The sequence below is a fragment of the Olea europaea genome, chromosome 12, assembly GCF_002742605.1.
Source record: "Olea europaea var. sylvestris chromosome 12, O_europaea_v1, whole genome shotgun sequence".
NCBI classification, from domain to species: Eukaryota; Viridiplantae; Streptophyta; class Magnoliopsida; order Lamiales; family Oleaceae; genus Olea; species Olea europaea.
In genome coordinates, this window is record NC_036248.1 from 29,188 (window position 1) to 46,912 (window position 17,725).

A 17,725-nucleotide genomic window follows, 5' to 3' on the forward strand; every position below is an offset into this window, starting at 1 on the left:
ACAATCAAAGAGGTTCTTCAATGATTTTTAGGTTGGAGTCTAATAAGATTTAGTTGTATTGTACTAATGTAACTTAACTCTTCTAATAAACTGCTTTACAAGATTCGTCCAGAGGTTTTTGATTAGAGTAATACTATTTGCAATCACTCACTATTATAATCGTCTTATGTAGCATATATGTGACAGTTAGTGATTTGATACATCAATGTGATAGCTTTTTATTATCTTATGCAACAAATCACGAATCATCACATGTATATCACGTAAGACGACTGCAATATTGAGCGACTGCAATTAGCATTATTCTTTTGATCTTTGTGAAGAGTTTTTCAATGCGTTTTAATTCATTATCATATTTGGTATTCTTTACTTTTATGCTTTTGATTTATATTGTATGATTGACACTTAAGATTTAGTTCGATATTAAACTTAATCATCTAGAAACAATAAATGAGTAATTTGTTACTTTTTATTGATTGATTATTTTAATGCCACATTATACACCTCTAAGTGTAGTTGGGTCTCAAAGTCGTGCTATATTCTTTTCAATGGCCAATTTCTTCGTATATTCTAGATAATAAAGTCACGAAGATACGAGGTTCTATTTATAGTTTTAAAATTTGTGATAACATTTGAAAGAAAATAACTAATTACCCTTTTTAGGAAGTGTCAAGATGAGAGAGAATAAATATTAATTAGCCTTTATTAATCATCATTTCAAGTCACATTATTCTCTTACTAAATCCATATGTTTGTAATTTTAGGAAAGATAATATTGAACTACAACCTAGTTTTTGAAAGAATTTTAAAATTTGATATTTTTGAAATTATATTTTTAATATATACTAGTAATGATTTTTTAACAATAGAATATGTGAAAGGGAAAATTACCTAAAACCAGAGGTTTAAGATTTAACTATCATAAATCATGTGATTAAGAAATTTTTGTAAAAACCAGGTATTAAAAACTAAAACCATTTCTCTCTCTATTTGCATAGTAGAAAGGCAATGGAATTATAAACTGTTCACCTCGGGAATTGGACATTCCACGTGGCCAACGGATAGCTACTCTACGTAATCCTCCCTACGCACAACAACGCAAGGTCAGAAGCACATGGTTGGAACAAACGGTGGTGGTGACGACAGCATACACTCTGACGGTCAAGTCAGTGTTAGGTGATCGGAACAGTGCTCAAGTTATGCAAGAGAGTGGGGATGAGAATATATACTTCTTGGTATTGAGAGCTAAGTTATAAGAGTTTCATTACCTTTGTCTCTTACTAAACCTTGGGTATTTATAAATGTAGAGCACCGTTGGATGTGAGACATGTGTATGCATCTGACGGTGTGAAGCGTCTGCTCATAGGTGTCAATTAGCCGCATCTAGTGTGGGCGGGCAATTAGTTCTTTTGAGTTGAGTTGATATAAAGTTGATATGTCATATCAACTAGACCCATGAAGACGTCACATCAAGATCCTGACAGATATCTTTCTGACAGTGGCGGCAGAGTGATCTGTAAAGGGAGTGCCCCGGATCCTTAAACGCTTCGGCGTAAGAGGCACTTCGGTTGCTTCATTGGATCTACTATTCACCTTGCAGCGCGCCATGTTGAGGCCGTCACGAATTGGTATCACTTCAAAAACACTTTGAATGTACACGTGTCACTTCGGAGAGTGTTGTGACTATTGTGCCGAAGTGATTTAGTTAGGGGCGTAACAGTGGTTCCTCCAAGTTCAGGCACGAATATGCATATCATCGGTGGACTTGTTTTCTCGAATGTGTATGCCGGCCTTAAATTTTGCGGATTCTGATGAATTGCTAATGTGAAAAGATGAAGTAAGAAGATGTGTCGGATAGCTATTGACTAAGACGGAGTGATGACAGGTGATGTGGATAAGGTGTCAATCGATTGCGTTGAAACTTGTAAAGCTGGGTGAAGAGCTCATCTGCCATCGATGCACTGACCCATAGGGGTCGACGCGTTGGAAGATGGCGAACGCATTATAAAGCTGAGCCGTGTGACCAAGGCGGTGACCCACGGAGGACTCCGCGTCAGTGGCGTCGAAACTTTAGGAGTGGGTGAGGAGCTCATCTGCCACCGGTGCGCTAACCCACAGGGGATGACGCGTTGGGGGATGGCTAAAGCCTTGTGAAGCTAAGGAAACGTGTGACCGAGGTGGTGACCCACAAGGGACTCCACGTCAGTTGCGCTAAGGCTTGTAAATGTGGGTGAAGAGCCCATCTGCCAATCGTGCGTTGACGCACAAGGGACGACGCGTTGGGAGTGGCTAAAGGCTTGTGAAGCTAAGGAAACGTCTGATCGAGGCTGTGATCCACAGGGGACTTCGCGTCAGTTGCACCGAATCTTGTAAATTTGAAGAGTGCATTCATCTGAGGCGAATCGGGATAGATTATCTCTGATCTGAAGTGTCGTTATGACGCTAATCGATGTGATAGCTGTCATGTATTTCCAAAGCGACAGTTGGATGTGATGCCTGTCCCCGAAAAAGGGCTGCTGCGACTACTTATTGTTGACGGCTGCTGTTTGTTCGAGGCGACGCGTTTTACCCGTACGTGAGGGGCACAGTCAAATCCTGGGCGTTGATCAAATCTGGCGTTTCATTTGAACAATCCAAATTTATGATGAGATCAATGGTCCAGATTGACATCCGTTTGAATTCAACTGCGATGATCATTTGAGGTCTTTTATGAAAGGAGAACTTATTGCCATTTCAACATTTTACCTTTGCGAACTCATAATTCCCTTTGTTTTCCGAATTGTTGGCGATTTCCGGCGAGTTTCAAGCGTTTTCCGACGACATTTCCATTTCCTGGCGTTAGGACATCCATTCTGGTCGAGTTCCGTAAGTATTTCTGAGTTTTCATTACTTTTTCTGAAAAAACATGGCCTGTGAGGGTAGGGGACGTTCCGGAGGGGACCTTGAGGTTGTCAGGGCCCGTTTTGGGCACTTCGACTGAAATTTTCGAGGCAATTATAAGGGGGAGAACATCTGGAGACGGCCAGATAGCCCGGTAGATACTTCGGTTCATTGGGGGGTGTGCGACTATCGTTCCAAATTGAAGTCGACCAACTTGGCTAGACTTAGGACTGAGTATAGGATTCCGAATAGTGTAAGTCTTATATTACCGGGGCCGGATGAGCGAGCTTGCTACCCCAGGCCGAGGTATGTGGCGGTTAGCGAAGCCATACTTAGGGCGGGGCTCAGACTACCAATCCAACCCTTCTTTAGGTACGTGTTGAAGTCTTATGGCTTAGCCCCTACCCAGTTAAATCCGAAATCCTGAAGCCAAATGATGGGTTCATGGACGTTGTGGAATGAGGCATCTTACGAGAAGGAGATGCCCTTCTCCGTCTTCCAAACCCTGTGTATACCTAAGGTCGCAACTGGGGGGACAAAACGAAAAGGTGGTATTACTTGACCTCCTGGGGGGGCCCATACTCCATTCGTTCTCGACCTGCCGAGCTCCATAAAAGATTGGAAGAGTTCATGGTGCTGGACTTCAGGGAGGTGGGATACGATGGAGGGGGACCCCCTGGCACCCCTGAAAGCACCAACAAAATACGCAACTCTTAGTGAGTACTGAAACTTCAGATATACTTGTATACCTACCACTTCGAGTTCCGAATTTAACTGTGTATTTCATGCAGCTACACTTCCTCGGTATTAACCTATCTAGTTAATACCACCTGATTTTTGAAAGAATTTCACAAATTAGAAATAATGCATCTTCTCCTATGTGAAACTCAACTAGGGCCGTGTCTGTGATGGGCTGTTACCGAGGTGTTCTGGAAATTAGAAATAATGCATCTTCTCCTATGTGAAACTCAACTAGGGCCGTGTCTGTGATGGGCTGTTACCGAGGTGTTCTGGAGTACAACCTAAGGTGGGGCCAAAGTTTACTTGTATCACTCTTTTGTGAACACTCACTTTTTTCCCACTTTATAAAGTTCAAAGAATATTTACGTGCAAATAGAAGTTCCCACCAGCCTAACCCAGGCCAGACCAACATAGAACAATATATACGGTAAATTTTATACAGTAAAGGACCCCTACTTATCTTAAACGCACAAATTTCTGGAAATTAGAAATACTGCATCTTCTCCTATGTGAAACTCAACTAGGGCCGTGTCTGTGATGGGCTGTTACCGAGGTGTTCTGGAGTACAACCTAAGGTGGGGCCAAAGTTTACTTGTATCACTCTTTTGTGAACACTCACTTTTTTCCCACTTTATAAAGTTCAAAGAATATTTACGTGCAAATAGAAGTTCCCACCAGCCTAACCCAGGCCAGACCAACATAGAACAATATATACGGTAAATTTTATACAGTAAAGGACCCCTACTTATCTTAAACGCACAAATCATGATTTTTCGCCGTTCTGGTCACGCTGAGTCATATCTATCCAACCTTTACCCATCTACCAACAGGTGTTCGATAGAATGGCGGGGAGGGATTTCTTTCATGCATTCCAACACGATTTTGGGTACATTTCTAGCTACACTCGAACTGTTGACCTGTTATGATGCCAAGAGCATTTGCCAAAACAAGCTCTCATCGAGCTTTTGTAAACAATTATACAAAGATAATTTGAGCTTTTCGACCAACCACAAATTCAACATCAAAAAGTCAATAAGATGACAAGATAAATGGAAAATGAAAAACCTCACAATTCTTTTTGCCTTAATTTTCAAGTGAAATAGATCAATAAGATAATCATTATTCTTATGATATTGCCATTATGAACACTTACAAAGGCGATAAATTTGATCCTGTAGACCGGATTGAATAGATTCATTCTTCAGCCTATTGGAAGAAAGTGTGTTAAATTTATTTATCTGCAACGGCTGAATGACATATCTTGTTTCTAGAATTACAAATCTTGGAGCCATGTAAATTGGATGTATAGACAAAATCGGAAAGCAAAAGTTTCTCAAATTTATCTTAAGCCGGGAACTTAATCTAATGCCCATGTATATCAAAAAAGGAAATAGAAATACCAAATGTATTATAGAGGTGAAGAGAGGCTGAACTGCACACCAGTCTTTCCTCGATCATGCTCGTGTTGTTTCAGAATGTAGCAGTAGTTAACCTGATAATCATGTCAAAATGTCAGGAATTTTCAATATAAATCAGGTTGAAACGAGTAGAGAAATGAAATAAAGATGAAGTTCAATCCTTCATGGCACACTATAAATTGATTTGAATCACATTTCATTCAAAAATGAAGGTACAGTTTCTGCTTTTCTTTCTCTTCTTCAATCATTATGGTATTGATTGAGCATCACAGTACTCTTAGCTGCTTCCCTTAGTCTACTACTAAAATTACATGCAAACGGTTTGCAATTACTTTGACTTAATGTTCGGTAGAGATTTTTTGAGAACAGATTTGTCAAAAGTGAATTTTCTTATGCTTATTTAAACACCCATTATAAAAATCGAATAAGAATGGAAGTCTAATTTGCAAAAAGAAATGTAAAATCGATCAACAAAGTAACAAATAATAAATTAACATAGTACTGACCGCATAACAAACACAAATCAGAAGACAAACCTTAAATGGCCGTCAAAGAATGAACATTTAGCCACCTTCAAGAGCATTTAAAAAAATTGCTTTTACTAGCCATTGTTTGGAGCACTACTATTACCCATTTGGTCCACAAGACGCCACATTGCTGTGTGGTAACATTTTACTATTTTATATAGGAAATACATGTCCCAGTGTCATGCCTAACATTGTGAACATTAAAAATGTTTCACAGCACAAGCATTTCAGAAGCATAGTAGACATATAAAACTACATTTAACTTTTGTGAACATTAAAAATGTCTTATGTCTCACAGCACAGGCATTTCAGAAGCAAACATATGAAACTACATTTAACAATCTCAATGTGATATCGTTTCTCCCTTTTTTCCAATTTAAACAGCTTAAACTGGAGATAGAACTAATTAATCACTTCTAGGAGCCTGGGCATAATGCTACCTATAGGTGGTGTGAGACTAAGCCCCAGTTTGGCACCCATCAAATTAATTTTTATTTTTCTCTATCTTATTTTCAACCACACAATCTTCCATAATATAATATTACACGTAAATCGAAAACTTTTTCTTCTTTTTCAACCACACATTCTCCAAAAAAATACTATTGCACCCATTAAAATTTGAAATAGTGGGGGCCAAACGGTGGCTAAGACTTACTCAGTGTATGCACACTTCTTTCTTCCACCAGAGACAACTCCAGAAAATTGAAAATGGAATTTGTGAGGATCATAGGATAAAATTATAACTAACCTCCATCCGGAATAACTTAGTCGGTACAATGATTCCAAATCCTGCTGAGCTTCTGAAAGAATCTCGGAATTCTGGGAAAGAGAACTCCCTGTGTGCATTCTCCGTCAATTTAGTCAAGCTTCCAGTGCAAGCAAAGGCATGAGCATGAATGCCAGCTTCCCTGAACACCTTCAAGGGTAGATCAAAAGATAAGTCCGCAAAAGCAGTGATAGCAAGGTCTCCTCCAATAAAATCAATTCCAGAAGAAACAGAGCTTTCATCAATAAGGTTTTCCCCGGCGTTCCGTCTAGGCTCAGTAGAGCCCAGTCTCCTTGCCTTAAAACCCAACAATGATGTTGGGCCACCCAAGGTGCAAACTGGAGAAGAATTACCTCCCATAAAGAACCTCTCAGGCAACTGGGAAGGTGTATTCAAGAATCCACTCCCCCATGGAAGAAGAACACCACTTGAGATTCCAACGTTTAATGCAGCACGATAAAATCCCAAGGGTATAGCATAACGAAGATCAAACTCCTGTTCAGGAAAGAACTGCCAGATTTCACATTAAGAGTAATAACATTTGTTAGGTGACGTGATTATAGAAGGCGGCAAAAATTATCAGTCTAGTCCAGGATATCCTCCAACATCACAACTATACTGCCCAGCAGTTTATTCCATATGCTGCCCATAAAGATGATGAACGATTTGTACATGATTAAGGTGAAAATTTTGTTTCAGAGAGACCTCTAATCGGTGAAATATACGACAGATTGTGTTATAATAATAATAATAATAATACTAAGTAGATCTACCCACAACATGGGAAAAGAAATAATATGTTCAACTTATCCACCCAGTTTGTGCCTAAAATAGAATATAGTCACGGTGCAGATTTAGAGAATTCAGGTGAAAAGGCATGGGCATCTGCAGATCGTCTTAAGAGAGTGAAACTGAGATAATGCTAGCAAGCAAATAACTTTGAAAGCACTAATAAAAAAACTAAAAAAGACATACAGAGTGAAACATAATTAAAGCAAAAGTTTGTCAAACCTGACGAATAAAACGTAAGCTCCGAAAATCTGGAACAAGACCACCAATTTGAGTAGTGGAAACAAAAGCATGTCCACGAGTTGGCCTCAGAGGTGAATCTCTTTGGTCAATTTTAAATGTATACTTCAAAGCTGAGAGCAAACCATGTCCAAATTGCCTTCTCACTGTGCGGGAAGACATTTGCGATGGATCAGTTAAGGTACACCAAGAGAGATCGTATGACAAATTGTGGTTTCCACTAGAAACTAGGACAAGTGACGTGCCAAATGCTCGCTCTTTATAAGAAGAAAACTTCGACCAATCTTGGGAAAGTAGAGATATCCGAGCTGTCAAAGGTGTGGAGAATGCTCTGACTTTTGGTACAGAGAACCCGGCACTAACCTCTGATGCTTGACCGTAGCCATAAGCAACAGAAGTATCCCATAAATCCCCATAACCAAACAAATTTTTCAGCTTTACTGATCCTTCTAGAGACCAAGACCTAGCCTACAGAAGCACTTAAGGTCATCAAAAAGCAAATAGAGACATCACGCTAACTCTTCTTCAACAAAAGCATCCAAAACTGGAATAAGAAGCATACAAAGTTACTTAGCAGCAGGTATAGACACTTGACAAAAGAGTTTAGTGTTTACTTTCGATTTTTTATTTTTTAACATTTTCCAATCAGGATTTTCAAGTTCAATCAAGGGGATAATAGTAGAGTTTGGTTACTATACATGACAAAGAACAAAAGAGTGGTTTTCAAATTCTAAACCAAAAACGACAAAATGTGTGTGGCAGAATTGACTCTTGACTGTTAGAATTTCCTTCATATGTATTTTTTCTTTATTCGAATATTACTTTCCTGACTGGCTGTATGATACATACATGATATTGCATCTTTGCCAAAGCCAAAAAAGTCGTTCTTAAAATAGCAACCAAAGGTTCAGGAACTCCGACATCAAAGAGATTTTTCTTGAACTGAAGGAGGCACATGAATTGCTGATGGATACTTACTTTTCATATGTCTGTAGGAATATCCCATGATTTCCATCCATTTGTATTCTTTTTAATCCCCAGTTTTGAAAATTCTTTGATTATTACAGTTTGAAAGTAAAGGCAATATTCATTATTGCTTACAACTTTCAATTACTTTCATCTCATGGTAATATTTCTTAATATGCACGCATCAAGTGTGGCACTGTCACTAGCATATTCTCTATGTATATGTAGAAAGGGATATAACAATATATTTAAGTTCAATGCTATATAACACCTATATCATGCATCAAAACCTAGTTTTATACTAATTTTATTTTTCTCCTCCATTTTCATCTCAGTTCCACATTCTCATCCTCCCATAAAGTCGCTACACAAAAACGTCCAGGAATACTTCCATCCCAACAAAATTATACCACTTGATATTCACAATTTTACACAGTCCATTGGCATATTCCAAGACCAAACAAATAAATTTCGCATGTTCATGTTAAACAATAAATTAAAGATAGCACAAACAATAAATTGGTACCTCGGGTTTAGAAAAAAGCCCAATATCTCCCTTTAGTGAGTTCGTAGACTCAAAAACCTCGACAATAACATTGGCCGTGCCGGGGAGTTCAGGTGGACCAGTGTCAAGAGTAATGCTAACGGAATCAAAAATATCAAGCCGCTGCAGCTTAGCGTTGGCATGCGCGGCAGCGCGTAGCAGCTGCTGGACAGTCGTGGCCTTCTTGAGGAGATCGTCCACCTCGGACTCGATCAAGGATTTCTTGGTCTTGGTATTGCCCTTGATTATGAAGTCATGGACCCGGATGGGGACTCGCTCATTGGATAATCGCTGGACAAGGGCCTCCATTCTGGTCGGATCTAAGTGAATTTGAGCCTCTGGAGTCATGGGTTCCGGCTCTTCTTCTTCGAAGTCATCGGCTTCTTCTTCTGCGATATCCACGAAGTCTTCTGGGTTGTCGGATTCAAAGGTGGGGATATCGGGTACCGGGATTCCAGGTTGGCCCAAATGGGGGTCGAAGTCTGGTGAGGCTGGCATGGAGGGAGTAATTGTTTCTATAATCTACCCAGAGAAAGAGAGGACAGCGGCGTGCTGCAGCGATCTGCGAGCGGGAGTAGAGCTCACTGACAGGAAAACGGCAACTCAATTAAAGATTGGTGAGAAAAATGTTGTTTTGAAAATGGCTAAACTCCACAATATCCTTATATCTTGGTCAAACTGTCAGAAATCTCATACCTTTAAAAATAGCACAAAACTGTCCGTTTACTAATAAAAAAATTATAAAATAACAAATATAACCTTCTATTTAAATGAAATAAAAATAAAAAACTATTTACAATCATAGCTTCAAAATTTTTAAAAAATTACTAGTGGATCACAAATAAATAATTAAAAAGTCAAAACTAATAAAAAAACTCAATTCACCGCTATGGGGTCACCGACTTCTTCGACTCATTCCACCACCTTCCTACCACCAAAGTCGTCGAAAACTACCACCGCACCAACTGTCTCATCCCACAAACACACTCCAAGCAACTACCAAGCCAAACATTACTAGAGAGAGAAATATTGGCCAATGTTGGAATTGGTTCAAAAAATAATCGAAATTAACCGAAAATTGGTTAAGTGTAAAACTGGAAAAATAAATAAGTGTGACTTCGTGTCAATTTCGGTCAAATATCTGGACTTGATCCGATCTTCAAATTACAAAAATAAATAAACCAACTTATTCTACTCATCGAGTAGATCGTTGTGGTATATTTGAAATCTCAAAACCAATTCCGGATGATTGAGAAATTGCGATCCAAAATTGAAAGAAATAAAGTATTGCAACTTTTCGAAAAGATGCAGGTTTTGGCCCATACTACTTCATTTGCACCCTTTCTACATCTACAAATAGGACTCTATGGACTTGGTATTGAATACATCATTGCATTGAGTATTTATTCTTCTCTTGCAATTCATCGTTCTCGTAACAATTCTTTGTAGAGGAAAAATTTCGTCAAAGTTTCACCATTCTTGTGGTTTGAAGTGCTCCTACCACAAGTGTGTATCCGTTGTATCTTCGATGACATTTGCCATTCAACCGTGAGCAACATAGCGGGGCAACTTGTCTTAAAGAAAGAGTTGTACTCACCTCGAATTTCTTTTTCTACTCCTTCTTATTTCATTTTGATTTTGTGTGGTCGTTTTAGTCATATACTTTGTGTCCTTACATTGTGTTCTAATTACGTTCCCGCGGGTTGGCCCATACTACTTCATTTGCACCCTTTCTACATCTACAAATAGGACTCTATGGACTTGGTATTGAATACATCATTGCATTGAGTATTTATTCTTCTCTTGCAATTCATCGTTCTCGTAACAATTCTTTGTAGAGGAAAAATTTCGTCAAAGTTTCACCATTCTTGTGGTTTGAAGTGCTCCTACCACAAGTGTGTATCCGTTGTATCTTCGGTGACATTTGCCATTCAACCGTGAGCAACATAGCGGGGCAACTTGTCTTAAAGAAAGAGTTGTACTCACCTCGAATTTCTTTTTCTACTCCTTATTTCATTTTGATTTTGTGTGGTCGTTTTAGTCATATACTTTGTGTCCTTACATTGTGTTCTAATTACGTTCCCGCGGGTTATAACTTTTGCTTACAATAATAGTGTTTTGACTACGCTCTTGCGGGTTGAAACTTTGTTCATTTACAACATATATAATCATTATACCCTTAAAATAAATACCCGGAACAACAAACTTAAGACAAATATTTACATCTATGATTGTTGTTATTTTAAACACTCTACTTTGGAATAGTTTTCATGCACTATTCATTTTTCTCGTTTTTACTACGTAGAACTTCTATTTGCATAATAGAAATGACTTCCGTTGAGTCTAATACAAGTCAAACCGAAATGGAAAAATTGGTCCCCCGTAGAGTAAATAATGTGGCTCCTTTAATGGCGATACCAATTCAAACTACGTCAATCCCACACCGGGAGAAACCAAAAAAATCGGTGGCGTAGACTTTAAGAGATGGCAACAAAAGATGTTGTTTTACCACACTACAATAAATCTGGCTAAGTTTCTTAAGGAAAATCGTTCTCGTCATACAAGGAGAAAACAATCGGGAGTTGATCATTGCATAAAAACATCCTTAATGGATTGGATAATACACTAAATGATGTGTACAGTTCGAAAGACTCGACTAAGGATCTATGAGATTCGTTGGAAAAGAAGTACAAAATCGAGGATGCTGGAACCAAAAAGTTCATTGATGGTAAGTTTTTGGATTACAAAATGGTGGATTCAAAAACATTGATCAGTCAAATGCAAGAGATCCAAGTCTTATTGTACGACATCCATGTCGAAAAAAAGGAACTGAGTGAGTCATTCCAAGTTGCTGGTATCATTGAAAAACTCCCTCCTTGTGTGGAGAGATTTCAAAAACTATCTCAAACACAAACATAAAGAGATGAACTTGGAAGAGTTGATCGTCCGCTTGAGCGTTGAGAAAGACAATACGAAGACAGAAAAGAAGCCTATTGTTCAACTTGGAGCAAATTTCATTGAAATAGAGCCAAAGGTCAACAGAAGTGAAAGATCTCTGGTGATGCACCGCGTAGAGATAACTCCAAGAAAGCCAAAAAGTTTAAAGGAAAATGCTATAATTGTGGGAAGATCGGACATCGCTCAAGCATCTGTCAAAAACAAAAGAAGAATGCACAAGCCCACATGGTCGAGAAGGACACCCTATCAGAAGGAATACAAGAGATGAGCCTCTTTGCAGTTGTGTTTGAGTGAAATATGGTGGCAACATAAAGAAATGGTGGATTGACACTGATGCTACCTGCCACGTATGTGCTGATAAGGGAATGTTCTCTAACTATCAAGAATTGAATGGGGAACAACTTTTCATGGAAAACACTGCAAGTTCCAAGATCGAAGGACAAAGCAAAATCACATTGAAGATGACATCCGGGAAAGAACTTGTCCTTAACAACGTCCTACATGTGCCAAACATACGCAAGAATTTAGTATTCGGGGCTCTACTTAGTAAAAATTGTTTTAAACTTGTATTTGTGTCTGATAAGTTTGTGTTATCCAAGAATGACATGTATGTAAGAAAATGTTGAATGTGTGATGGAATGTTCAAGTTGAATGTTCTAACTATTGTTACTTGCTTAAGTTATCATATTTATAGCATGGTCGATTATGACACGTGAATTATAAATAATGCGCAAACTTATGAATCAAAATTTAATTTTGGCGTTTAAAATCAATCCTAATCACAAATGTCATGTATGTGTTGAAACAAAAATAGCTAAAACACCGTTCCATTCGATACAATAGAACACAATACCTCTAGAACTAATCCATAGTGATATATGCAATTTGAAATTCGTACAAACTAGAGGTGATAAGAAGTACTTTGTAACTTTCATCGACGATTGTAAAAGGTATTATTATGTCTTTCTTTTAGGAAGTAAAGACAAAGTGTTGGATGCCCTCAAATTATACAAAGCTGAAGTTGAAACGTAACTTAACAAACGAATTAAAAATATTCGTAGTGATAGAGGAAGTGAATATGGGGCACCATTTGAAGAACTCTGTTCCGAACATGGAATCATTCATCAAACAATGACACCTTACTTTCCTCAATAAATGGCATTGCAGAACGAAAAAATAGAATGCTTAAACGAATGATGAATGCAATGTTGATAAGTTCGGGTTTACCTCATAACTTGTAGGGAGAAGTCATCTTAATAGCAAATCATCTTCTTAACAGGATACCCCATAAAAAAAGGACGAAACTCCATATGAGTAATGAAAATGTCATCCTCCGTCCTACCAACACTTAAAAGTGTAGGGGTGCTTGGTAAATGTTGAAGTTCCGAAGCCTAAACAAATAAAAATCGAACCTAAAATGATTGATTGCATATTTATTAGATACGCTAATAATAGTAGTGCATATCTTTTCCTTGTACACAAGTCCGAAATTCAGGATGCAAACGAGGGGTATGATAATTAAATCAAGGAATGCAGCATTCTTTGAAAATGTATTTCCTTGCAAAGATAAGGAAATTGAAAGTTCAAATAAGAGAACTTATGAAATTACGAAAGGATCTTCAAGTGAGGAAGAACTAAGGCGTAGTAAACAAGCTAGAATGTCCACATTCTTTGGTCCGAAATTTCTAACCTACATGGTAGAAAATGACCCGAAGACTTTCGAAGAAGCTACGTCTACTCCGAAAACACCACATTGGAAGGAAATTATTAATAGCAAGAAAGATTCCATAATGCAAAATCATACATGGGAGTTTGTTGATTTAGCTCCCGAGAATAAGCATTTAGGATGCAAATGGATATTCAAGAAAAAGTTGAAGCCGGATGGATCCATTAACAAGTATAAGGCTAGGTTGGTTGCCAAAAGGTATAGACAAAAAGAAGGATTTCACTTCTTTGATACATACTCACCCGTAACTAGAATCACGTCCATAAAGTTACTAATTGTAATTGCGGCAATACATAACCTTGAGATACATCAAATGGATGTTAAAACAGCAATCCTAAACAGTGAGTTAGAAGAGAAAATATACATGGAGCAACTTGAAGGGTTCATTTCTTCTAACCAAAAGCACAAAGTTTGTAAACTCTTTAAGTCTTTATATAGATTGAAACAAGCTCCAAAACAATAACACCAAAAATTTGACAAAACAATGTTGTCAAACGGATTCAAAATAAATGAATGTGACAAGTGTATATACGTGAAAAATACACCAAATGTTTATGTAATAGTATGTCTTTACATAGACGATATGTTGATAATGGACAATAGTCACGAAGTGTTGCTCAGCACCAAGAGACTGTTAATGAAGCACTTCAGCATGAAAGACATGAGTGTAGCATATGTGATTTTAGGAATTGAAATCACTAAAACGTTGAAAGAACTTGCATTTTTCCAATCACATTAGATTGAAAAAGTACTTAAGAAATACAAAGTATTTGAGAAAAGTCCTTCACAAACCCCTATTGACCTAAGTTTGTACTTAGTCAAAAATGAGGGAAAATGCGGTCACAACTAAGGTATTCACAAGTTATAGGTAATTTAATGTACATTACGAATTGTACTCAACCGGACATTGCCTTTGCCATGAATAAACTTTACAGATACATGAATAATCCAAGGCATGATCATTGGAAGGCTTTGATAAAGGTATTTAGGTATTTGAAACATACCTTAAACCATTGATTACATTTCATGAAATATCCTGTGGTATTGGAAAGATATTGTGATGCGAATTAGATATCCGATATGAAAGATTCCTAATCCACCAGCGGCTATGTGTTTACCCTAGTTGGAGCTGCTATCTCATGGAAATTGACAAAGAAAACATGTATAGCTCAATCAACAATGGAATCCGAGTTTAATTGCTTTGGATAAAGCTGGAAAAGAAGTAGAATGTCTCTGTAATTTCCTAGAAGACATTCTATGTTGGCATAAGGTAGTATCTCTAATTGGTATACATTGTGATAGTCAATCAACGATTGGAAAGGCAAGAAATAACATGTACAATGGTAAGTCTAGACATATACGTCGTAGACACAACACCATTAAGCAACTGATCTCAAATGGCATTATTTCGGTAGATTATGTGAAATCAAAGAAGAACGTTGTGGATCCACTTACGAAAGGTTTGCCTAGAGATCAAGTAAGTTGCTATGGAAAGGAATGGGATTAAAGTCTACTACCTAAGAGTCTTTGCAATGGTAACCCCATCTTATTGACTGGAGATCCCAATATCTTGGTTCAAATGGACAACTAAGTTGTGAAGATTCCATGAAGAACTTAGGAAATCAAATTTTCTAACTCATTCCTATGATACGAAAGTGCTTTCTGCAGAGTGGTTAAAGGTTAAGTTAGTATTTTAATGATTCATATATCTTGATTAAAGTCAAGTGGAGTATGGCAGAATACTCTTAATAGGAGGTCACCTATATAAGTATGAAGTGAGACTGCTTCAATAAGAATTATTCGAGGCTTGAATTCTTTAAACATTTATGAAACCGAGATGGGTTCAGGGTCAAAATAAACCAAGTCATGAGAAACAAGTACGAAATAGGAAAAACATCTGTGTGAATATCGTTGTCTTGGCTTAAACTAAAGGCTGAATGGTTCAAGACATCACGTTCACCACTTAGCCGAGTAAGTCCGATGGTATTTTATTACAGAAGGTTCAAGGCCAGAAGCTACCATTCCTGATGCAGTGGCTTTCCACTCTTTCTCTACAACGCATCAAATCATAGCATTACATGTGCATACTCAAATTTCCATTCATGTAGAGGATTGTTGAAATTCGTTCAAAAATAACCAAAATTAACTAAAAATTGGTTAAATGTAAAATCAAAAAATGAAAAGGTGTGACTTCGTGTCAATTTCGACCAAATATTCGAACTTGATCCGATTGTCAAATTACAAAAGTAAATAAACCAGCTTATTTTAGTCATCGAGTAGATCATCGTGGTATATTTGAAATCTCGAAACCAATTCCGAATGAATGAGAAATTGCGATCCAAAATTGGAAGAAATGAAGTATTGCAACTTTTCGAAATGATGCAAGTTTTGGCCTATACTACTTCATTTACACTCTTTCTACATCTATAAATGGACTCTATGAACGTGGTTTTGAGTACACAAATACATTGAGCATCCATTCTTCTCTTACAATTCATCTTTATCTCATTCTCATAACATTCCTTTGTAGAGAGAAAATTCCGTCAAAATTTCATCGTTCTTGTGGTTTGAAGTGCTGCTATCACAAGTGTGTATCCGTTGTATCTTGGGAGTTATTTTCTATTCAATCGTGAGCACTGTAGCGAGTCAATTCATTTTAAGGAAAAAGTTATACTCGTCTCGAATTTCTTTTTCTACTCCTTATATCATTTTGGTTTTGTGTGGTTGTTTTAGTCATATACTTTTGTTTTCTAATTACGCTCCTGTGGATTGGAACTTTTGCTTACAATAATAGTGTTTCAACTACGCTGCTGCGGGTTGAGACTTTGTCCATTCACAACATATACAACCATTATACCGCGAAAATAAATACCCAGAACAACAACCAAAACACCCAAGGTTGTGCACGACACTGCCCTCAGTTTCACCGCATATGGTGACACTCACAACAGAGCACCACCACCAGCCACCTCACCTTTCCAATGCAACTACTCTCATGAAGAAACCTCCAAAATACTATGGAAAAGCGGGCACTGAGGATTGTGGAGCTATAGAATCATAAATTTTTGTTGATTGTTTGTAACTCCATTATTTGTCAAAATTATTTTTGATATTGTGAACCGAGTATGTTCTTGCATCAATCGAAAAAATTGTGATATGTGCCCTTGTTTGGTTTCTATTTTTTTCAATATATATTTTTTCTTCTTATTTTCAACCATACATTTTTCAATAAAATAACATTACACGCAAATCTAAAAAAAATCATATTTTTATCGCACATTTTCCATCAAAATATTATTTCAAAATACATTTTGATAAAAAAATGTGGCTCAAACGGGCTCTTACATGTTTCTTCTACCTTTGATAAATCTTTGATAAATCTAAACTATAAATAAGGAAAATGTCGTACTTTGAATCCTCTTTTCTTTTTTCCTTTATTTTTTATACTCTTTCATTACTAAACATTTTTCATATCACTGTTTTAGACCCTTGTTGGAAAGTATTCTTTTTGTAATTTTTTTTTCTCACGTTCATTTTCAACTACATATTTTTCAAAAAAAATTATTTTCACATTAATTTCCTAATTTTTTCCTCTTTTTCAATCGTACATTCTTCAAAAATTATTTTTAAAATATAACTCCTACATAAGCACTAAATAAGTTGATACAAATTGTTTAACTAAAAGTAGTGATGTCGGACTGGGTTAGCTATGTTAAATGGCCTGCTCAGATCGGTCGCTAAAAGTGGCTCATGAATTGTTCAATAACCAAAGTGGACTAGTCCACAGGCTAGTAAATAGAACCTGGGTCAATTCGATTTAAATGTTTAGCTCGGCAATTAATATTTTAAAGAAATTTAAACCAAATGTAGTTTGGAATTTTTCTGAATCAAAGCAAACCACTTCACTTTTTAAACCAAACCATTTGTTTTTAATGTTTGGATTGATTTAAAACTAAGGTTTAATAAAAAATAACATACCTCGAACAAGTTAAATAATAAATATTAGTCTTAAATATCATCTTAAAATATAGAAATGTGTATCATTCTGAAATATTATAATGAAAAATCTTTACTTCTAATCATCGTATTGCAATAAACGATAGATACAATTTAGTTTTAACCCCATAGTTGATACTAACTGATGTAACATCTTCAATTGTAACACATAAT

At 37.0% G+C, this 17,725-nt stretch overlaps 1 protein-coding gene across 2 annotated transcripts; it reads right to left on the reverse strand.

Moving 5' to 3' along the window:
• Window positions 1–4,696: 4,696 nt before the first annotated feature.
• On the reverse strand, window positions 4,697–9,515 carry LOC111405051. Of its 2 annotated transcripts, none has more exons than XM_023033740.1 (4): window positions 8,854–9,515; window positions 7,344–7,829; window positions 6,315–6,827; window positions 4,697–5,113 (listed from the first exon to the last, which is right to left on the reverse strand). In XM_023033740.1, the coding sequence occupies exons 1-4, from the start codon at window positions 9,367–9,369 to the stop codon at window positions 5,030–5,032; spliced, it is 1,599 nt and encodes a 532-aa protein (XP_022889508.1). In that variant the 5' UTR covers window positions 9,370–9,515; the 3' UTR covers window positions 4,697–5,029. The 2 variants fall into 2 exon arrangements, with proteins under 2 accessions (XP_022889508.1, XP_022889507.1); XM_023033739.1 differs by having other exon boundaries at window positions 6,315–6,842.
• Window positions 9,516–17,725: the final 8,210 nt, after the last annotated feature.

Bases quoted from the DNA above. Each gene is read 5' to 3' on its own strand.
- LOC111405051 (XM_023033739.1), bottom strand. From the start codon at position 9,369: ATGCCAGCCTCACCAGACTTCGACCCCCATTTGGGCCAACCTGGAATC. The intron at 7,830-8,853 runs GTACCAATTTAT...GTGCTTCTGTAG, and splicing joins GGCTTTTTTCTAAACCCGAG to GCTAGGTCTTGGTCTCTAGA. The intron at 5,114-6,314 runs GTTAGTTATAAT...CATGATTATCAG, and splicing joins CTAAGTTATTCCGGATGGAG to GTTAACTACTGCTACATTCT.